This window comes from Amia ocellicauda, chromosome 14 (genome assembly GCF_036373705.1).
Source record: "Amia ocellicauda isolate fAmiCal2 chromosome 14, fAmiCal2.hap1, whole genome shotgun sequence".
Taxonomy (NCBI): Eukaryota; Metazoa; Chordata; class Actinopteri; order Amiiformes; family Amiidae; genus Amia; species Amia ocellicauda.
The window spans coordinates 13225305-13249869 of NC_089863.1; the positions used below are offsets into that span (position 1 = coordinate 13225305).

General features: G+C 41.9%; 1 protein-coding gene across 1 annotated transcript; it reads right to left on the reverse strand.

The window, feature by feature from the left end:
* Positions 1 to 4753: 4753 nt before the first annotated feature.
* LOC136768767 (ATP-sensitive inward rectifier potassium channel 10-like) lies at positions 4754 to 24288 on the reverse strand. The gene is made up of 4 exons (XM_066723132.1): positions 23742 to 24288; positions 12965 to 13314; positions 12349 to 12870; positions 4754 to 8689 (listed from the first exon to the last, which is right to left on the reverse strand). The coding sequence occupies exons 2-4, from the start codon at positions 13311 to 13313 to the stop codon at positions 8247 to 8249; spliced, it is 1314 nt and encodes a 437-aa protein (XP_066579229.1). The 5' UTR covers position 13314; positions 23742 to 24288; the 3' UTR covers positions 4754 to 8246.
* Between the last annotated feature and the right edge of the window lie 277 nt (positions 24289 to 24565).

Genomic DNA, 24565 nt, shown 5'->3' on the forward strand with positions numbered 1-24565 from the left:
ATGAAAAATGGTCAGGTCCTAATGGTTTAGTGTCCTGATTTTGTTTCCTCTCTTCTTTGACATGAAATTCCAGGAAAGACACGGGGGAGCGAACAGAAAAAAGGAACAACCTCATTCTGTCAAAATTGGCAGCGAACTCTGTCTTTTCATGGAAGCTAATTGGCTGTATGATCTCCCAAACAGGAATCATTTTGTTCCTATTGCGTGTCAGGCCCGAGTCAATTAGATTTCAGTCACTCTGAGGAGCACGGAGTTACAAGTTTAAGCCTTCCACTGTGAACGAGGCCTAACTCCAAGTAGGGTTCACTTGATATCTGAGGGAGATCTCAAAGTTCATGGCCCATGGTACCTAGGATTGGTGGCTAACAGACATGGATCTAATCAAATTAATAATAATAATAATAATAATAATAATAATAATAATAATAATAATAATAATAATAAGAATAAGCTTTTCTTATTTATCAGGATCGAATGGCGATATTATAATACTGTGGTCATGATGATATCATAATCACTCATGATATTGTCTGTTGTAACTGGGCTATAAACAAGACAAACCCCTATTCAGTAATGGGGCCAGCATTTTTTATGCATTGCTCCTTGTGATCATTGGATGACATTTTTTTCATTCTGTAACTTGTTCACTCGAGGATCAGTGCTGTACGTGCAGATGTCAGATTGGAGAAAGTCGAGGTATTGATCTGTACTGCTGTTTACCTGGGATGTAGGCAAGATTCCCCTCTGTGGATGTCTCACTTGAATATGAATGCACATCGATCCCATGAATTCCCATGAATTACAAAGCAATGAATAGATATAAAATATGAAAAATCTGAGAAAAGCAGATGTAAAGATGATACCTGGCTTCTAACAGCTGTCACTTGTAAACCTACTATGTAGAAACATCAGCTATTTCTACACTCCAGAGAAATGACGTCACAAGCACAGGCTGAGTTACATTAACTCCTGTCAAAAAGAGGGTCACCTGTTGAAGCTTGGAAAGCTGTAACGTTTGTCTGCAATGATGTATGCAGTTTTAGTGGCATTCAAGACTTGATACTAATAATGCATTGTGAATAATTGTAAAGAAATCTAAAATAAACAAATACATAAATGCATAACGATATAGAAATTCCCTTGTGAACGAAAGGAACAAAAGCTGAAAGCTCTCAGAAGTCACCGAAATACTGTACAAACGTAAATCTTCGGTTTTGGAATGACAGAAATCCTGTTGGGCCTGTGGCTTTGCTTGTGAAGTGCAATCTGGATAAACACAGAAACAAGACCCAGAATAAACGGAAAGAAAGACAAAAGAGAGAAAAAAGAGAAAAAGAAACAGTAAGCCGTCATCTTTTTGTTTAATCATTAAACACCAGGCCCACTCGCTTCTGGAATCAGCTGTCTGTTACCCTGGCAACGGCCCAGCCAATCAGCGCCCAGCTGTGGCGATTGCCGTGGAAACAGAAGCGGCAGGTCAAGCAGCCACCTGCCAGGTTGCCATAGCAATATTAAAACAGGTCTGATTTTTGTATTTGTTCTGCTCTAGATTCCTCCTCCAGCGACAACGAAAGCGGGCACAGAAGCTGTACATCATCCGAGCATCAGGACAGCCTCACCCTAAAAGCCGCATTTAAATGTCCTTGCAGCACACTTTGGCTCCATACAAGGGATGTGATACTAATCAGGCCGATCCCACAAGCAGCACAGCTGGCCACATCAAACACGTCCCTTTTGCCTTTCTGTTACGGTAGACACTGCCACCTGTCACCAAATTAAAGTCCTCTTGGTTTAATTGGATCATTAAAGTTATGTTTGGATGTTACTAATTTCTGCAGCGGAGACTTCAAATCAGTCTGTGCTCTCTGGGGACCTGACACCGTTTCTGTAGTGATCTACGTCAGGCCTTTGACAGAACATTTCCAATCCCGTTTGACTGAGATTAGTAAATTTCTCGGATGGATTTGTGCTCATGTCCCACTGTTGCTACCCGGGCTTTGTGAAGGAAGAACAAGTCTAGTCAGTAGCAAGGAAAGTGTCTGATTACCCTGGGATTTATACTTGGGCCTAAATAAACAGAAGGCTAGACCTCTCATTAGGGAAAAACCTTAGTTAAACCCTTTAGCTCTTGATTTTAACAAGTACCTGTGGAAACACTTCTGAGTATTTAATTCATCCTGCCACAATTGATTTCCAGAATGTTAGAACAAGTGACATAAAATGTGAATGTTTAGGCACATAAAGGAATGACATTTTAGTTTGTACTGGTGGTTAATGACCAGAAACAAAATGCTGGCTTTTGTGCACATTGTATGTGAATCGTTTTTTTAGGAAGGTATGGTTAAGTGGAAACATGTACCGTTTCAGCCTCTTGTCGTATGGCACAGACACACACAGACATAGAAACAGACAGACACACAGACGGACAATCAATGAGATCCATTTAAAAGAAGGCAGTACTTTAAAAGTGGATGTTTATTGAAAATAATTATTTTAAAAAATATATCATTAAAAAGTTAGAGTGCCACATTTCCAGTTTCAAACTACAAACTTCTAAGTGCCCCCCCGCACCATCAAAAAAACATAACTCAATTTATTAAACAAAATAAGAATGTCTAGGCTATCAACAAATTCAAAGTGATACATTTGCACTGTACCTGTTAACATTTTGTTTTAATCCAGTCATGTATACTATTTATGTGTATGTATATACACACACACACACACACACACACACACACATATTTACAAGTACACATACACATATGCATTTAATTAGTTAAACAAAAGTAACTTGTCAAATATGTCTCTGAATTTCAGATTTGAAATTTATTTCCCCCCTCGTTGTTTTGTCAGCTGAGTCGTTCAGCTCCGCACATACCAAGCACTAGATACAGGAAGACAAAAAATTGTATTTGGTCATGTTTACATTTTTCATACAGGAACACAAAACTCAGCCAGTTGCTCAGTGCATCGATGGACACTGCACCTTGGTATTATTTAACCAAAGATCCAGTATAATTTAAATTATCACAAAATACAAATGCCAAATGAGTTAAATAGTTGGTGTGTCTGTAGAAAGACTGTCCCCTGTATTATAATATTGGTAGTTTAGTTCTCTATTTACATAACTTCTCTACAGGAGGGTGAAACAAGGGAATTGACGGGATTTGAAAAAACATGATTATATTGGTACAGTTCCCACCTTTGTTGAAATGTCCAGTAAAATGATTTATTTGAATTTTGTGTTTGAATCCTGTGTTTATATATCAGTCAACTGCAGTTATAGATACACATCCGACTGAAAGCACACAAGAGGATTCTGACTAATTTGCTAAAGGGAGACCCTGTTTAAGTTGAAGTAAGATATTTGAAAATAATCATCATTATGACATCAGGCGTGAGATTTTGGGAATAAGTACAGCAGCACAGACAGCAATGGAAGGACAGTAGAGTGTTTTGTTACCCTTTAAATAGTAGGCTCACCTCCATATGCACCTCATATAAAAATGTACCACGGTACTGTTCAAAAACAACAACAACAAACAAAAGTCAGCTGATTGAACAAAAACAGGAGCACCACTTGATACTGCAGCAGCACTTTGGAACATATTTACCAGGTCTTGTGTGATGTTTATTGAAATGGGTGTAACTTTTGTGAATCCTTCATCCGGCCGTATGCAGAGGAATGACTATGGCAGTTGCCTTTTATAGACAACACACCGCGCCTTCCTGTGCGTTACACACATTCGCTGGGATAAAGCTGGCATTTATTTCTAATTCTGCTGACTGTTGGGGTGGCTGTCTGCTTTTTTTCTATTTTTGCTGCAGTGCTGCATTGACTTTGCTTTCCTGCACAGTGAATGCAAGCTCGTACGGACTGCGACATACAATATATCCAGGCTTTTAACTCGCTATGCCTGGTTAAGAGGAAAATGAAACGAAACAGGGCTCAAATGAATGGAGTGTGGTAGACTCCATCTTTGCTCCACCACCAGTGCAAGGCCCAAAACAATGCCAACTTCAGAAGTCAAAGGAAAAGATGCCAAGGACTGATGTAGTGTGGGATTCAGGCCTACCCACCCACACTAATTTCCCAGGATGCATTTCAGGTGCACTACAATATAATAATAGTAATGTGTTAATTATAAAGCGCCTTGCATTGGAATCAAGGATCTCAAAGGCCAGAGGGAAAGGGAAGGAAAATGACTGTAACCCCAACTGTAGGAGTACAGGGGACTTAATGCAGGTGAGAATTTATGACCTCTTTTGGGCCCCTGCTTTGGAAAAATAAAAGTGCTAAAAGATCTTTAACGTCCACTCTATCGACAGGAGTTCAGTTTAACGTCTCATCCAAAAAGACGGCATCTCATACGTCCCCAGCTGCGCCCTGTCACTGTGCTTGGGCATCAAGTTGACGTGTCTGGTCCATAGGAAAGTCATTCAGCATGTACAGTGTTATCTAGGTTGTTCCACAATCACATTCACAAAAATGACAAATTTAAGACAATTAGCAAAACAAAGTGACAATCAAAATACAACCAAATCCATCTGAAGCCAACAGTGTAAAAGAACACAAACAAAAAACAACAAAAAAGTCACATTTTGTTGCTAAAACGTAATGACATCTTAAATTGTAAACTATATAGGTTTATAATATATATATATATATATATATATATATATATATATATATATATATATATATATATATTACTTATATATATATATATATATATATATATATGTTTTTCACAAACAACTACAAATATAACATGATAGTATTTTTATTAAAGTGCTTTTAGTATTGTTAAAAATATAGACTTCAGTGAGAAGGTAAAAATACAACACACATGTCAGTTATGCTGGCAATGTTAATTCCAATTGCCACAGGCATCTCATTTCAAGGGTTTATGCAGATTTAAATTCCCTGATATATGAGCTTCTCTAGTATGGGGAACGAGGGGAGTTAGTATAATATGGATGATTTGGGGGTATTTATATTTGATAAAAGTCCACTTTGGATGTTAAAAGTATTTCTTATTAAAGAAAAGCCAAGAGCTTCGGGGTACATCTTAGAAATTCATTACGAGATGTGAACACTTCAAAGACTGCAGAAAGGAAAAAAATGAAAACTCAGAAGAACGAGACTGGCACTTATTTAGTCTGCTGAGTTGTGTTGAATGTTATTATTCATCAGTACCTCCAAAACTGTGTACAGATATTAAAGGTGTGCCATGAAGATAAAAAACTTAATAATGCAATATATCTATCTATATATATCTATTTATCTATCTATATCTATATATATATATATATATATATATGTCATATTTATGAGCAGAAGAAAAAGTATTTTCTTATTTCTGATTGGATCGTGCCACTGACAGCTTCAACATCCAAAGTGTACGTATACACCCCCTCCCCTCCCCCAACAACAACAGAAACAATTTATTTTCCAATACAGTAGCCAATTTAACTGGATCCTACATGGATCTACCTCCCCCTAGTGGTAGAGAAACTCACATACATAGTCCAGCCGAGCAAGAACCACACAAGTCTCTAAAACAGACCCTGCACACTCTCACAGACTGTGTTATATGAACTATCCAGGTCTTTCAATCGGGAAACCATTGGCTCCATCCTCTGAAATGTGCATATAACAATGAGGAGTGCATAAACATACACAGTCCTCTCTCATTATACCACAAAGTCTTGAACAGGCATTGGAATTGGCAGTGGGCTGGGCTGGCATTATAAGGACGGGTGGTATAGAGAGAGAGAGAGACGCATGTATACACTGATGCAAGAGCAATCAAGATGGACAGGTGGTGGTATAAGAGCATAGCATTATAAAGGGGATCAGTATAGGTCCATTTTCATATGGGCTAGACCATATTGTTGTGCGCAGTCTTCAGTCCTATATTGTAGCAAAACAAAATTGAAATGAAATCCCAAAAGAGAGTTCATAATGACAAGAATCCACACGGTGATCAATGGGCATTGAAAGGCCCATGGAGTACTGCAGTCTACCACCAGAGGGAGCTCGTGTATGTAAAACAATTCTCGGTGTCCATCACCGTTCTTCCCCAGTGCAAGAACTTGAATCCATGAAAAGTCTCCCTTTTGCAATTTGAATACATTTAAACACACACAGTCCAGTTTATTTTGTTTAACCAGTATCATTCCTTTGAAATCCAGTTTTGCCGACACTGAAATTCACTGGACACCACATTGGGACACCGTTGCCTATTTACAATATAATGCAAAGTTAGCCATGGCGACCAAGAATGTTAATGCACTGACTCGTATTTAATGATCTATCTATCAATGTATCTATCTATATATCTATCTGGCAGTTAAGTGCTGGTATTCTTTTTCTCCCCTTTCATTTACAGGGTATGTACAGTGCATGTGTATTTATTTTCCCTTATTCTTCCATATTTCCTAATTCATGTCATTGAATCGCTCTAAATGATGTCCTTGTTACTTTAAATCACTTTCCTCCTCTCTTTCTCTTTTTGTTGTTGCCCTTTTCTGAATTCGACAGTATAAACAGTCAGTCAAAATGGAAAAATGAACAAACACAGAGGTCCTTTTGTCAACTACCGATCCCCCCCACCCTCTCTCCGGACACACAAACACGTTGGACGGCTTCCAAACAATGAGACCGGCATCACGGACACACTGTCACAGTGCTGTGCAGAATATCGATCATCTAACGGGCCTCCTAGGTACTGGGCCAAGCGTTTCGGCACTTTTCAGAGGAAAACCTAGAAAAGCTGCAAAATGTTTGAAACAATCATTTTAAACAAGACTCTGATTTGTTATCTTTCACACTCCTTAAAAAACAACCTTAAACCAACATGCCATTGACATCTTGCCTGTGATTGTTCCTGAACATCCTGAAACTGATATTGACCCTTTTCCAAAATAAGGAATCAACTTTTTCCAATACTGGCTACCTGCATATAAAATTATTTCATATTTCATGTTATGTTTTTTATAGAAGGTTTACAAAATAGTTACAAGTTTGTGAGCACTTCACTGAAAATTAAGACAGAAACATGTAATTGATTAACCTGCAATGTGCGCATTCCTCTGGTAAATGGAGAGATAAATCAATTTTTTAATACACATCATACACTTAAGGTAGGGACTCAGTGCTTTGACACTATGGCTGATGATAATAACAATCACAAAGATGACGATGATGATAATAATAATCAAATACAGTACACATAGCTTAGCGTCACTTTAACGTTACCACAGTGAACTAAATCGTATGTCGAATGCTACTAGTTTGTAAGGATCTATGCAATTTGACAAGGCACTGGGGATATCAGTGTGGGTCAGTTAGCTACAATCCAGACAACAATAAATCCTGAGAACCTACACAATCATTTCTGCATGATTCCTGAAAAAACAAAGTACCAGGATTCGTTAATTATTCCTGTGAGAAAAGGGGTGACTCCCTGTAGGGTATTTGCAAAAATGTTACGTTATCAAACTGAAAGCTTCTTCAGCAACTAAACAAAAATACAACGCCACCTTTATAGCATGCCCTTACAAAGTTTCATCTCCTCACACAAGTTGTCACTTGTAACTGTGTTATTCTTCTCTGTGCATTTTCTGTGTGTTATGGCTACAACATTCGTTGCACTGACTGACAATCCCAATAAAATTCCTCTCTTAAACTCGTTTTCTTTTCTTTTTTTTGTTTTGCTATTGGATTGTATAATCGACTGATGTATTTCTGTGATTAAATCCCTTCTATCTTTCTGTCAAATGGAAAAAAACAACTAATGAACAGATTAAATCATCACAGCTCCTTCCAAGGAAGTGTAGAGGGGGACATTATTAAATGCAACACAAAACAGGAAGCCCATCTCACACTAAATGTCTCCACTCCAGCTCCTTGTGCTTGCTTAGATTTCCACATTCTCCTGGCAAACTTTTGTTTCCTCAGTGCCACCTCACCCAAGCTTCTCCACAATCTGGGTGCCAAGGTGGGCAGAAAGGGTACCTTGACTGATGTTTTTCTCCTCCCAGTCAGGTATAGTTAGTCATTCTGGAATTCTGTAAAGTCATGGCCAATTCTAATCTATAACAAAGCAAACGAACGAACAGCAGAGAATCACAGAAGTGACACGTAGAATGGGATCCATCGACGTCTATATCAGTAAGTCCATGAGAATTGAAGCAGGTGCTCCTCGGTCAGGGAGACAGGGGGGATGGTGGCGGGGTTAAACGTTACTGATGCGCACGCTCAGGGGGCTGCTGTCCCTCACCCTGCCCCTGTCTCTATCCATGCTGGAGGAGCGCTCCCGATAACTCTGCTCCAATCGCATCTTCTCTGAGTCGGTGACCTCGCCACTCAGGGGCGGGGCGTAGCGAGGGGCGTGGCCGATGTGCAATTGGGAGGGTGGTGGGGGCGGGGTGGTGGGCGGCGCCGACTTCAAGAGGGGCGGGGTCTGGGCTTTGGCCACTTTGTCGAAGAAGGAGAAATCGGCTACGTACTTCCCTGTGGGGGACAGGGATACCACTGGGGGGAACTCATAGCCCCACAGGATCTCGTCCGGCAGGTAAGAGGTGCGCACTTGGCAGGTGGCGCTGGTGGGCTCCACAGTGGCGCTCAGGATGACCAGTAGCTCGAAATCGGCCAGATCTGGGTCCGTCCAGCCGCTCCCTGAACAGAAACGACAAGAAGAGCATGCAGAGTTATTATCAAATGGTGATGATGATGATGATTATTACTGTTGATTTTGTTGTTGTATAAACCATTGTAACATAGCAGAGTATAAATCTGCTCTTCAATGGTTAAATTATATCTCCTTCCTTTAATTACAACAATTATTTTTCAAGCTTAAAATATATTATCTTAACTACTCAGCACTGCTAAATGCAATAATGTGGGCTTGATTTAATACAAAGGTAAAGTAATTAATGGATTTAAACTGTCAACATTATACCTTTAAGATCATTTTTTTATGCAATGAAGCTCAGAGTGAATGATTAAAAATGCTGTAAATGCACTTTCAAAACCATTTTTCTACCACATTATATCCAAATTCACATTTTATCAGGGTGGAGGTGTATGTATATTCAATTAGAGAAAGAGAAAGAGAGAGAAACAACTGTATCACTTATGGTGTAAATTATATTTGCATGTTTAACCTACTGGGAGACAGGATAAATTAATAGTTTCCCTACCTCTCATCCTGCAACAAGCTGGGTTCCAACGCAATTCTGCAATTCCTGAAAATGCTGAGTAACCTTTTCACTTTCTGGTAGACTGCCTTTTACTGAGATACATACAGTGAGGGGAAAAAGTATTTGCTCCCCTGCTGATTTTGTACGTTTGCCCACTGACAAAGAAATGATCAGTCTATAATTTGAATGGTAGGTGTATTTTAACAGTGAGAGACAGAATAACAACAAAAAAATCCAGAAAAATGCATATAAAAAAAGTTATAAATTGATTTGCATGTTAATGAGGGAAATAAGTATTTGATCCCCTATCAATCAGCAAGATTTCTGGCTCCCAGGTGTCTTTTATACAGGTAACGAGCTGAGATTAGGAGCACTCTCTTAAAGGGACTGCTCCTAATCTCACCTCGTTACCTGTATAAAAGACACCTGTCCACAGAAGCAGTCAATCAATCAGATTCCAAACTCTCCACCATGGCCAAGACCAAAGAGCTGTCCAAGGATGTCAGGGACAACAGTTGGTGCGATTATTCGCAAATGGAAGAAACACAAAATAACTGTCAGTCTCCCTCGGTCTGGGGCTCCATGCAAGATCTCACCTCGTGGAGTTTCAATGATCATGAGAATGGTGAGGAATCAGCCCAGAACTACACAGGAGGATCTTGTTAATGATCTCAAGGCAGCTGGGACCATAGTCACAAAGAAAAAACATAGGTAACACACTACGCCGTGAAGGACTGAAATCCTGCAGCGCCCGCAAGGTCCCCCTGCTCAAGAAAGCACATGTACAGGCCCGTCTGAAGTTTGCCAATGAACATCTGAATGATTCAGAGGAGAACTGGTTGAAAGTGTTGTGGTCAGATGAGACCAAAATCGAGCTCTTTGGCATCAACTCAACTTGCCGTGTTTGGAGGAGGAGGAATGACTCCAAGAACACCATCCCCACCGTCAAACATAGAGGTGGAAACATTATGCTTTGGGGGTGTTTTTCTGCTAAGGGGACAGGACAACTGCACTGCATCAAAGGGACGATGGACGGGGCCATGTACCGTCAAATCTTGGGTGAGAACCTCCTTCCATCAGCCAGGGCATTGAAAATGGGTCGTGGATGGGTATTCCAGCATGACAATGACCCAAAACACACAGCCAAGGCAACAAAGGAGTGGCTCAAGAAGAAGCACATTAAGGTCCTGGAGTGGCCTAGCCAGTCTCTAGACCTTAATCCCATAGAATATTTGTGGACGGAGCTGAAGGTTCGAGTTGCCAAACGTCAGCCTCGAAACCTTAATGACTTGGAGAGGATCTGCAAAGAGGAGTGGGACAAAATCCATCCTGAGATGTGTGCAAACCTGGTGGACAACTACAAGAAACGTCTGACCTCTGTGATTGCCAACAAGGGTTTTGCCACCAAGTACTAAGTCGAAGGGATCAAATACTTATTTCCCTCATTAACATGCAAATCAATTTATAACTTTTTTGAAATGCGTTTTTTTGGATTTTTTTGTTGTTATACTGTCTCTCACTGTTAAAATACACATACCATTAAAATTATAGACTGATCATTTCTTTGTCAGTGGGCAAACTTACAAAATCAGCAGGGGATCAAATACTTTTTTCCCTTACTGTACATACAAACAGAAGTCATACTGCCACAGAGCTCTGCTATTCAAATGAACTGATCATCAAACTGATGACTGCAGTTTCACATAATGCTGTGAGGAGTTCTACTGTGTGGTGTCCAGGGACAGGAGGTGCTCTCTGTGGAGCATGACCAGTATGCTCATAATCGCCCTCTGCTGGAGAGAAGTGCTGGTGCATGAAGATGGAACAAAAGGAGAGCTACAAATCACTCTTTTCTGATCTTTTCTTCTTTCCCTCCTCCTCTTCGCCCACTTCGATCTCACTATTAGCATTTCCCTGGCATCTACCACACTCTCTGCCCTACTCACAGCACATCACCACGCTGACATGCACCTGCTGATTCTTCCTGAGCAACATACGCAGAATCTGACCGTTCCTCACCAGCTCCTTGACTCAGTTGATCGTCTACCTACCCTGGTTCTCTCATGCCAATACTACTGCAACTCCCTCCTGGCTGGCCTGCCTGCCTCTGCTACATCCAAAACTCGGCTACTCATCTGGTCTTCTCCCTGCCGTGATTTGCACAGGCTACTCCACTGCTCCGCTCCCTTCACTGGCTCCTAATCTCAGCTTGCATTCAGTTCAAGACTTTGACTCTTACCTACCGTTGTCTTGACCAGATTACTCTCCTTCCAGACCACTCTGCTCTACCTGTGCCAGAAAACTCCCTGAACCCCCTCTCTGCTCCCCTCCCTCCAGACTCCACTCCTTTTCCATCCTCAATCCTAAGAGGTGGAACGACCTTCCCACTGAGGTCTGGACTGCAGTCCCTGGCCACCTTCTGCTTGAGTGCCTGCTCAAGACACAGCAGTTCAGACTGTACATTTGATACCACAGCCTAATCTCCTGGATGTCTCATCGCTCTTGCTGAAATGCACTTTCCAAAGACAACAACACCACAAAGAGGTTTGTCTGCACCCGGCCAAGTAGCTTCTCTTAGGCCATGCTTGCCACATTCGTTTGAATGTTTGAACTCTTGAGTAATACTCTTGAGTCAAGTGTAATCCAGCACAGTCTGGGGGGTGGGGGGGAGAAGGGTCATCTTAGAGACCTGGCAGAAGAACATGGGCTTTAATGGGCCTTCATTCATAATTGCTATAATTCATTCACATCAAGAGAGCAGCTGCACATTTGATACACTAGTTTCAAATAACAAACTAAAGAAACATTTCCAGACAAATTCCAGTACAGTTTATGGAAGGGAGTCTCAAAAAAAGAGACCTAAAACAGCAGCAGATTTAACCTAAATAAAACACAGGTAAAAATACGCAGAAGGGATGCTGGATATTCAAACGTACATGCAGACTACATATTAGCATGTAAATAAATACCCTTTGATGAGGTTGAGTATTACAAAGACATTCTTCAAGAAGTGGCCGAAAGATATTATGATCCTAAACTGTGAGAAATCAGGCAAGATGGGCCGAGAGACCTCTGTTTTAATCTGGAGGGATCTGGGTTTGGGAATCAGAGGGGATACGGAGGAGGAAGGCCCACCTTTGGAAGCCCAGGCTCGGAAAGGACTGGTGTCGTCGATGATGTGGTAGAAGGTCAGTGGCAGGATGAGGAAGGGGCTGTCGGTGGAGGTGTCCACCTGGAAAGGCACGTTCCTCTGGTCCAGCCGCACCGTCTCCCCTTCCTTAGTGAGGGAGGTCTGCAGGAGCTTGCCGGTCACCTGGCAGCCAATCAGCAGGCTCTTCCTCATGTTGGCCACGCGGATCATGAGGCAGGGCTGCCCGTCATGGTTGGAGACGACGGCGTGTTGGCTGAACTTGACCGTCTCGCCCCTCTTCTTGGGGCGTGCCACCTTGGCCAAGAAAGTGCCGGTGATGAAGATCTCCAGGACCATGGTGAGCACTAGCTGGAAGATGAGCAAGATGATGGCAATGGGGCACTCCTCAGTGATGCAGCGGAAGCCATAGCCGATGGTGGTCTGCGACTCCAGGGAGAAGAGGAAGGCCCCTGTCAGGGTCTGCACCTGCATGACGCATGGGGTGTGGTTGGATGGAGGGTCAAATTCTGCAAAAGGGAGAGCCACAGAGAAGATGGGCATCAGCACAAATCAATCTCAGCCAGACACATGTACAAAGAAAGAGGGGAAAAGGCTTCCTACCAAGTAAGTCTCCATGGATAAGGGCCACCAAGTACCACAGCACACCGAAGAAGAACCAGGTCCCTGCGAAGGTGGCCGAAAACAGGAAGAGCTTGTAGCGCCACTGCATGTCCAGGAAGGTCGTCCAGAGGTCTCGGAGGTAGAGCGCCCCCCGTCCTGTCACGTGGTCGATCTTCACGTTGCTGCGGCCATCCTTGGAGAGGACGCGGCGCCGTCTCCGCAGGGCGCTCTGGGCCTGATTCCCTGGGTTGCCCAACAGCGGCTTCAGGATGTCTGTCTGGGTGGTCTGGCTGTAGCACACCTTCTGCGGGGAGGGGGGGCGGGAGCTGGGGGGAGTGGCTGAGGTCATTCTGAAAGAGAGGAAGGGGGCTATCACCCACTGAACAACAACATTTTCATCGTGAGCAGTTAACATATCTAGCAGTCTGCCCTTAGCGGAGATGAGATTCTGTCTGTCTGTGTTGAGAACCTTATAAGCCACACTGATCTAGCTATTTGGTACACATTCACCTGATGCCTGTCATCTCACACTAGCTAGGTGTCTATGTCTACGTCTCTGCTGTTATAAAATCCACCTGGTTTGGGTGATTAGTTTCACAAGTTAAGTGTTACTGTCATCAGGTATTTTTCTGATGAATCAGTTCAGTAATTAGAAGCTTGTCTCCTGTGTGATGGGACTCATTATGTAGTGTTACTGTAATGTGCTGTATTATCTCGTAAACATTCGGGAGAATCTATTTCTAGGCTTCGTGGTTTTTGTTATGAGACGACTGGGGTTTATTTTCTCCCTACAATTTAGCAATTTTCTTTGTGGTGGAAGAAAAGTGCAGGTTATCTATGGAAGAATGGAGTTTTATTCTTTTGCTCATGCGTTGGCAGACCACAATCAGAAAGAGCAAGGACACATCTTTTCTTGCCAGCGTCTGAGAAAAGGGAGGTCTATCACTTCAAAGCTGGAGCAAAAAGAGGAAGATTACAATCCTGTCACAGAATTGTTCTGTTAATGTCATTAAGTTCATGTTCTCAAGCCTCTGTTTGTCCCAATCGAAAAACAAGATAATTGCTTTTCCTGCAAACTTCAAAACAAGAGCTCTATGGACCAAAGTGCATTTTTTCTGGAGCACGATGATAGCCATCTTGCTCCCAAATAAAGGGGATTTTTAATTTAATCAGACTACATTTGACATGCCGTGGCTTATCACGATGAGTGCGATCTCATTCATTCTCTGAATCCTGTCTCTCTGTGCCTGTATCTCTCACTGGCCCCTCCCTCCTCTACTGTAGCACTGTAACACAAAAACTCCCTTTCTGTACCCTAAGCCTCTTTCTCCCTCTGGATCCATGCTGTCATTCCACAATGTAGCCAACTGATTGAAAGCCCAGTTTTGTGTGGGAAGTAATTAGATAATTTGTGTTCCCCAGCCCCCCCCCCACAAACACACCGCCACCTTTTGTCGAAGAAGGAACCTCCTCTTGTCATTGCGAAACCGGGCAGATTTCTATCACGGAAATCTTGGCTTTATACATTTTTTGAACATTGCCCGGCCCCTTTCAATAGCGCCCATTGTGTGGCAACTACTCTATGTCCGATAATGCTTAAAACCCTACTGATTTCTGACACACATAAAAGCTTGTGAAACCTAACACAATCTGATACTGTATCACTTTCCACCTGACCTTTGGAAAGCGCTCTTTTTCTCATCCATTCTGTGCTAAGATGCTTCATTCTCAGATGCTCTGGCACCACTTCCCAAACTCTGCTCTCAGGCACGAAGGGTACAGGTGGCAGTTCGACAGCTCCACGGGACTTCATTTGCCGACACATATTTTCCATCGCCAAATTTCGCATGATTAATTTCTTTCCCCCATTGTTGTCCTACATTCCGTGCGTGCTAACGCTTTTTGGCCGACGTGTGCTCAGAAAAAAACAGCCAGGTCTGGTTTACATTGGATTGCTGGCGGGTTTGCGTCACCATCGGATGTTGGAACCGGAAACCGTGATAGGCAAGTGACGGCTAAGGTTTGGGTGTGGTCTTGACCTGATGAACTAGAGTTGCCCACTTTCTCATTTTGAGAGTTCACATTGGTCTGTAATACTCTATATACAGCTGTTTCCCTTGTACTAGGATGCTAGTCGATGTAGACAACCTTCATGCATCCTCCAAAACATGCACTGACAGGCCATCTACTTCTCTACCAATTACAAAGTCCACTAATGTTCTCAAAAGCAGGACTAATGCAGCTCCCACTGATGACACCACCAGGTAAACAATTGGCCACAGGGGTCACTGTTGTGCTGCAAGCCAAAGAAAGCCTAGCTGCCTTTAAACCTTGAGGCACTTCCTCATAGCCCCTTAGTGAATCCCCATCTCAAAGGTGCTCTCAGGACCCTGGGGCACAATCTGTTCTCTGAATGGAGGGTCTTGAGTGACCGAGGTACTTGGGAGCCTAGACCAGAGTCTCCCCCCTACAGTTGGGCAGGCATTCTAAACAACTCTTTCTCTCCGTGTCTCCTAATGGAAGGCACAACTCGCCCAAAGAATGGAACTCCCTTGGACCGCAGCCAGGTCGAACCAGCATAATTGATTGTCAATTTAAACCTGGATGCATATCGGGTACATAGCCAAGGAGTTTAGTTTCTGAAAGGAGTCCCGAACTTCTCTGTCTCTCTCTTTTTCACTCTCCCTCTCGGTCTCCCTCTTGGTCACACAGTGCATTAAAGTGCTTGGCTGGATTTGGGCCACTGAGTCCCATTTACTTTGTTTGTCTGGCCTATGCCTACTAAAGAGCCTGGGTAGGGGGGCACTGATCTGTTTTGTGCCACTGTTTCTTTGTGCCTCAAAAGTACGAACGTCCTCTGCCTCTGGAAGCACCCTCACCGCCCTGCAGCACAGGAGGCGGAAAATGAATGCACAACATGCAGCCCACGCGTTGTTCTTTCTTTCTGTTTTTTTTCTTTCTGTCGTTTGTTTCGACATTCTCTCCCAATGCCCACGAGATGTTTTTGAAGTGGCCTAGTGTGCCGTCGTCCCCTCCCCGCGTTAATCTTTAACCCAGGGAAAGCGGCATCCGTACAACTAGCAGGGGGGTCACGAGTCCTAGCAGAAAAGAGACACTTTGTATGCAGGTGTGTTGTTCTCTGCAAACAACTCTTTAATTAGGTTCTGAAACATGGGCAGGCCAAGGTCCACTGCCCGAACAAGGCCACGCTTCGAAACCCGGGCAATGGCCGAAGAGAGGGAGGGCTGCGCGAACCAGTCAATGAGCAAGTGGTGGATTCTGGGAGAGGTAGAGAGTGACGCAGACAGAAGTGGATGGAGCTGCTGTTGGGGGGAGGAAATGAGCAAAAAAACCCTATGTGACTTTTGCTCAGTGCAACTTTGTACAGTGAGTGCATGCTGCTATTGATGCTGAATGCACATCCCCTTGTAGGCCGAACTAACTCACTAACTATCTTACCAACTAACTCATGTTTCTGTATCACTGAGCTGTACAAGAAGGGGGAGAAGAAATCTGAAATCCTTTTCCACAAAACCATCTGGAGCACCATTCTTGCTTTCTTTGTGGGGGGTATAGCTAAATATTGCAGAAAACAAATTCTGTAGTTATCCGGTAATAATAATGTTATTTTTAGACATACTGAGGGAGAAACAGTAGCACATTTCAATGTAAAGCATAGTTCAATGGGTGGGCCAGAGAGGAATTTGCCCCCTTGGAATGGAATCTGGTTGTACTATAGAGAGCAGGAGCACGCGGTCCAACATGAATGCTGGCTGTATAGTAGCCAACCCTATACAGTGTGCCTTCCTCTATCTCAGCATTCATGGAAGGGGGTGTGTGTTACAAACCTCTTATTCATGAACGGGCACAAGGAAAAGGCAACAGAATAATTCCAACAAATGCACTGAGACAGTCTTTTTTTATATTTATTTGTTTTCATATAGGGTTGGCTGCATTAATGTCCTTTTCAAAGGCTTTAATGTGTCATATTTGCCAATGATGGTGAATTGCATTATTATTATTATTATTATTATTATTATTATTATTATTATTATTATTATTACATTCAGACAATCACTTACTTCTCCCACAGCTTTTGCATTAGACATACAAGATTTCACACAGTGATTCTACCTCATTCACAATATTTTTCTTTTTCTTTTTTTGGCCTGATATCATCCAAAACTATTGATTTATAAGCACTTAAAATTGTAAATAATGACACACTAAACTACTAACCCACCACCACATAGTAACTGAAAATGACAAGGATATTTTTTTTAAGGTTTAATATATCAATGAATCATTAGCCCAAGAGCCATATTTCTAAGTTTGACATTTGCACGACCATTTGGCATTGCAAGTTTACGTGTTATTAGCGACGAAAAGCATTCCGTTTCTCTGGGATCTTTTGCTTGGAAACAAGAGAAAGAAAAGAAAGGAAAACAAAGAAATAGAATTCAGTTTGGACATCTTAATACAAGCGTAAAGACAAAGCATAAAGTTTAATTAAGATGTAACCCCGTCACGTACAGACCGTAGTTTCCGTGCCATGTTATTACATAATGTGCACAAAAGGCTTCAGAACAATCACACTGCAGTTATGCAATAAATCGTGCAAAGCTATTACAGGCAAAGTGAAGTAAACAGCTTCCAATTACTGGAATTATGAAGCAATAAATAGTACTGGTCTGAGGTGCTGGTGCTGGTTGCATGCACTGCTGAAGTCCTAAAGGCTTTTTTGGTTTTAGTAGCACCCTGGACGCTAATTGTGTGGTTAATTAAACCCACAAATAAATTAAGTTATAGCATGATGTTGCAACTACCCTCATGATCATTGAGGTTTCTGCCATCAAATCTACAAGTTTGTGTAGAAACTATTGGTGTTGTTTGTGTAGAAACAAAAATACAATATATCATAATATAATATATCATTTTATATTATTATTAGAAGTAGTATTGTTATTATTTTGCAGATGGGCAACTTACAAGATTGATAATATAATGCATTTTTAATGCATAATTACATAAATCTGAAATTCAAACTAAAAAGAAATACACATTTATACCACACATGAATACGTTTAGTATAGCTTTTTGGAATACTCGGCCTTCCTAAAGTATACTTGTGAAAACTATAGTGTTAATTACATGATTTTTTCCCCTCCTAGGTAGCTCAGGGTTCCCTGGATTTGGACCTGTAGTTCATTGAAAGAGAGTTGTGTAGTGTTGTTAGGAGAGATACCCAACCTGATTTTTCCTATCCTGTGTGAACGAAGCCTAATGCCCGCTTATGGAGCTTTCAAAAGCGTGAATGTAGTCAAACAAGCCATTTGCTGTTTCCAATTTAAATATTTAACGTTGGACCTGATCTCCCCATCCTCACTGGATATCATCCACCTCTCTCTCTACCTTTCCCCCCTCTCTCCTCCTATCTCTATTGCCCTCTTCCTTTTCCTCTCTCTCTCTCTCTCTCTCTCTCTCTCGCTCTCTCTCTCTCTCTCCTGTGAGGACAAGAAGCTTAAAAGCCTCCTTTGTTTGCCCTCAGATAAAAGAGACAAAAGCAACCATTCATCAGGCAGCCTGTGTGTGTGTGTGTGTGTGGAAGAGAGAGGCAGGGAGAGAGGGAGAGAGAGAGAAACGCGCGCGCACTCTCTCTCTCTCTCTCTCTCCTTCTCTCTCTATCTCACACACACACACACATACAGATCACTAACAAAGAGTCTTCATTTGTATTCTGGTGGGCCACACAGTCCTCAGGAGCGAACTGAAGCCAGAGCTTAACTCTTTACATCACAGCAGGGGGCCACCTAAGAACGCTAGGTCTTGAGCAGAGTCTGATTGATTTACTTATTTAATTATGAACAGAGAAAATTAGGTATTGGCTTCCCTTCACCCTGACTCCTCTATCGCGTGCAGTTGCAGTGGGGCTCAGACACAGAATTACTTTAGTGGTTCTGAGACAGAGAGAGAGAGAGAGAGAAGGGAGATGAGTGGGCATCATCTTAAAAGTTTTTTTCTGAGAGCAGGCCTGTGGTCGGGAGAGGTCTTAGAGTGAACTGCACACAGAGTGGGGTGAGAAGCGACACAAGACCGGTCCCATCATGCATAGGTTGGGATTGAACTCAGTACCAAGTCAAGATGAAGTGACATCACTGTAACAGCCCGTGTTGCACACTTTGAGCACTGCTACACTTGCCATGAACCACATTCCTGCTCCCTTGCCAGTTTTTGAGATGTTTGTGTGGTTGCCTTAAACTGTTCCTCCCATCCCGGCCTGCAGACAGAAGATTTGCCTCAGACATCTCCCACTCTGGTGCTTGGCTGTCCTAGTCCTCATCTGCTCGTGGACGTGGTGTGCGTGGCGGTCCAGGTCTTTGGCCAAGCCAACCCCAGTGGTGATTGGTGATGCAATCATCAGGTCAGCTATGGCTCAAAATCAGGCCCTTGAGAGGATCAGCCCACATGAATAATCGCAGAGCATTGAAGAAGCCTGTGACTAGTTAATGTGGACTGCCAAGTAAGCAGAAAGCAGAGGTGGAGGGGGGAGGTGAGGGGAGCAGGGAGGGTTTGTGCAATGGCATCAAGTTGGTTGCCAAGGGGGAAGAATATTGTTTCCTCGGGGTAGTACAAACAGACCGGACTGCCAACAGAACTGTCCCTTTCTGGGGGGAGTGCTGCTGAAATCTCAATGAGCTGAGCCCACAGTTACATGAATACAAATGGGGGTGAATTTCCAATAACTCGGCAGGGGGAGGCTCGTGTTTTCTGTGCACCAGCGATTTTCGAATAGCACCCCATACTCCCCAACTCCCCCTCTCCCTCAGTCACCCACCACAACTCTTGCAAACGTACTTGAAGAAATTGATGCTTGTGTTGACCAGTTTCCATAACACGGGCCTCTGTGATGTGGGATGGAGCAGACACTAACACAAGGCTTTTCAGACCCGATCCACAGCCTCCATAAACTGAGGTCGCACAGTAAGATCCGTTGAAGAGAATCGCATGTTTTATTTTTTGGCAGAATGGAATTGGCAAAGGATTTCCCATAAAAAATAAGTGTTCTATCTACATTCTACAGAGTGTTAAATTAAGAAAGCACTTTGGTTAAAGGAGAGAAAAAGTGCCCACAGTAGGACAGATCATTAATTCTCCCTGGTCGTGCTTGCAGTGAGACCAGTTTTGTACAATAAATCCAGCAAGCACAAGCTGTTATACTTCTCCGGCAGGGCTGGACAGCTAAGGTCTCCTGGGGCAAACACAGAAAGCAAGACCAAGCCAAGTTTACTTCTGCTTCTACATCTGTGGTCACAAAACCACACAAGAGAAGCTGTACGCTTTTGAGTCAACGTTGTGGCTGCAAGGGAAAAATGTTTTGTTGTGCGTTTTTCTTTGTAATGGGTTTGTTTGCTGCATTTTTAATCCAGCGTCTCTTCTGCGCACACTTAGGAGACTAAAAAGTTGTAAAACCGAATTCCAGCCCTAACCAAAGAGGGGTCAAAGAGATGCAAGCCTTCCCTGGGTTGGGACATAAGTTTATCATCCTAAAGGAGACTAGCTCAGTCATATACGTGACACACCCACACACATACACAAATTTCAACATAACGCAATATGTGAAAAGTAGAAAACATCGCCTGAAAATCCAATAAAGTGGCAGAGTCTTGAAATTAGCATTGTGAACATTCGGTATTAACATAAAGTAACTCTTTATAGGAATCTGTAATCTATCAACAGCTCACTGCAGTTAGTGATGCGTCCAAACGTGTATTATGAATTAACAGATAGCTGATAGCAGAAATAACCAGGGAAATTCTTTAACATATCCCATGGTTGGTTTTATTGTCAATCGCTCAGCCAATCCATCAAGCGACCGACTCTTAAATGAAAGGCAGGGGGAGAAAGAAAAAGACTTAATGTAACCGATGCCTGCTAAACCCTCTCTCTCTAGAACAAGCTGCCTATTGAGAGCCATGCAGATAGGACTACTGTAAAGCTTCACATAACCTCTGCACTGTGTCAGTGCGGAAGGAAAAACAAAAAAAGAAAAGAAAAAAATCGCTTCAATGTACTCAGTGAGCTGTAAAACTGGATATCTTCTGTTTGTTGTCTGGGTTATGTAAGGAGCCACTCTCGCTATTTTTGGGGGGCCAAATAATCTTTTAAACTGTAGATTCCACAGTGTCTTATTGAGAGAGAAGCTCAGAACAATTAGCAACAGTGTAAGCACCATGGGTATAGTATACCTACTGGTACTGCAGCAGGAGTAGAAATAGGGATCCCTTGCAGACTCACATTATACACATAAGCAACCAACAGGTGTAAGATTTTTGAAGATAATTTCCCAGAATCCTTTGCAATCTACTTTATTGACTTACCTTTTTGTGTGTGTGTGATCTTATGCATTTTTTATTTCTGTTGTGATGCTAATTTGGATTGAAAGACAATGGCAATCATGAATTACTTCACACAGTTCAGTCACTTGCAAAGAAAAGTAGACTAAGAGTAAAATGTAAAACAGACCAGAGTTCATGGGGCCCTAATAATCTTATCGGCCTACAAAAATATCTTATTTGTGATTTAATCAGAACAGAAAGACACACAGACTAAAAAAATTAAATAACCCACCATAGCAAATTGCCAAATGTGAAACGAATCACATCGGTTTATGCCAGAACTAAGACAAACACACACATATGCTTCAAAGTGGCCCTTTTCTGCCACATCAGTGGGATTCTTATTTGAAATGGATGAAATTGGAGGGTTTCAGTTGCATCCTGGCTACTCTATCCACTACCCGGGTCCAGAGGGAGGTCCGAGTCCAGAGAGAGACATGGTCACACAGAGTTCAACATTCAAGAACGGCAGGGGCAGTCGGCCCAAATTTCCTTTTGAAATTCTCTGGAATGGTGTTGGAATTTTGTGATCTTTCAAATGTCTTGACAGGCTAGTAGACCAGAGAAAATGCATGTTTATTTCATTATTGCATTATTATTTAGATTTGCCATCCCTTCAATACATTTTTATCCATCTTGTTTATCAATAGAAATTTAAACGGTAAAAGATAATCTCACAATAATTTAAGCATGGCCCTATGTGTATATCTTTATCTATCTATATCTATATTATCCCTAGGCTAGATGTACTGTAGTTTGATGCAGTTTTCAGTGCAGGATAGACAGTATCAAAATGTTCATTGATTCAGGAGTTCAGTTCACACATAATTGTGTGTTTCACACACAACATTAATCCAACCGGCGAATCATACAGTTCTAGGCCAAAATAAAAACATACATATAACAACAACAATGACAGCAATAAGCTGCATTAATATAGTGCCTTTCACCCACAAATATCCCAAAGTGCTTTAAAAGCAGTAGGGAAGGCTGTTTATCCATTACAGAAGAGCAGGCAGTTAAAGGTATTCAACACCACATCACAGACTCATCTTTGTTTAACCCTGGGTACTGATTCACGAACTGGAAATATGAACTTAATACCAGTAATTTCCATCTCCCATCAACAGCTGTCGGTTTGGACAGCGCAGTGATGAGATGGGATTAAGAAACACCAAAAATTGAGGTTACAGAATCATGTAACATTAGTGGTCAAAGTATTTAAGCAAGCAAACCTGTGCAGCTTTTGCTCAGAACTGTTGTAAAATTAAATATATACGTGAATTGCCTTTTTATAACTGCAGTCTTCCTACGTTTATATTTGATGTAGTTTCCATGGGAAATAATGTGTAGCAACTACTCCATTTTCTTTTCTGATTGCATTGTGAACATCTCGTTTCCAATATCTGCATCCTTTATGCGACATCTTATTCCCGGTCAAAAAAACGAATTAGCAATTGTTACAGTGAGGCTCAGAAAAACAAAAATCTGATAGTTGCAGTTATGAAACTCGCTCGGGGAAAATACCTTCGTTTATTTAATAAATACAAAGAGATCACCCCAATCGTTTGATTAAAGGCTATGGGCCTAAATATTATCTCGGAAAGACATTACCAATTAATGAGTGCATTTGTAAACAAATACGTCTATCATTTAACAAACAGAAAATGTGGACGGTGCATACCAGCTAACGAAATGGTGTGTTCTTGAAATGTAAATAACAAACGATACATATTTCACCCTGAAATCGATTAAATCGTTCATTTTAATTTTACATTGATACAAGTTCACTTAATGTCAGAATCTGCTATGCAATTCCAAAGCATAGCATTGCATTTGATTTGCTTTCCTAGATTCATTTTGCAATTGACAGATTCCCAATTTAATTCAAAATTACTTAATTACCGGTATACTAAATGTAGTGTTTTTGTAAAACAAACAAACAAAACAAAAAGTGTTGTTTTTTATTTGCTGTGTGTCTGGACGGCTTGTTTCAACTGCTGCTCCTGTTGCAGGATCATCCACACACCTGTGGCTTCATCCCGGCCGACACACCTGTTCTGCGATAAAGCCAATGGAAGCGCAATGCGGGCTGTAGCTGCTTACGTTCGTACAAAGGTCGCATTCGTGTCGCGCAGATGTCCGCAGTTCTGCGCGGGTCTGCGCAGCTCCGCCAATGGCATCGCTGGGATTCTGCAAATCTGCGCAACACGAACGCGACCAAAACATTCAATAATAATCACCCAATTGTCATCTTCACGGCCTGCTTTTTAATGTAGCTGTAACTGTAGTGAATTTAATTGATTGTGTTCCGCCTCTTATTCGCCTTTACGCTGCGTTTAAGAAACATATCGATTCAAATGTAATAAAGTTTGACTTACCTGCAATCTTTTGCGCCAGGGGTTGACTTCTAGATTTTAAACTGTATGCCCAAAAAAACAAAAAAAAAACAACAACACTACTAATAAAACGAACTACACTTTACAACTTTAAAATGCATATACTATTACAGACAACTTGAACAGTTGCTCAGCAGTAATGCTATACAGTATGCATTCGTTGACAGTGCAATCCTCACCGAGGCTGAGCTTACATTTCTGTCAAATATTTGCAGGTGCGCCGTTTTGGAATTATTTTAAAATTGATAAAGACATCCGGACGTTTCAAGGCGATGGTTTACATTCACAAACAAAGCAAACGGATTCAAGTCAATTGGGATAGATTACTGTTATTGATAAAAAAAGAATAATAAAATAAATAGGCTAATAATAATAACAGTCAAATCGACCCGTCTCTGTACCGTCCAGCCATGACTTAAAACTTGAGTTATTTCTAGGCAGCAGCAGATTGATCTTGCTAGTCAACTTTGTGCAGAAATCTGTTGCGTCGCTCTCCCTCGCTTGCTGTGAAGCACTGTGCAAACTTGCCAGTGACTTTCTCTCGGGACCTTTTTAATTCATTAATTCAACTCGTCTCTCTCTCTCTCTCTCTCTCTCTCTCTCTCTCTCTCTCTCTCTCTCTCTCTCTCTCTCTCTCTCTCTCTCTCTCCACAGACCCAACAAATACGTTTACACCAGAGACATAGATATATTGCATAATTATCTCCTTATTCTTTATGGGTTTTTTTTTTAGCTGTCTTTTACAGTCTTTGCCGTTTCTTGGCTTTGCACGACCAGGGTTCCGTTATCTGTCACCAACCTACAGA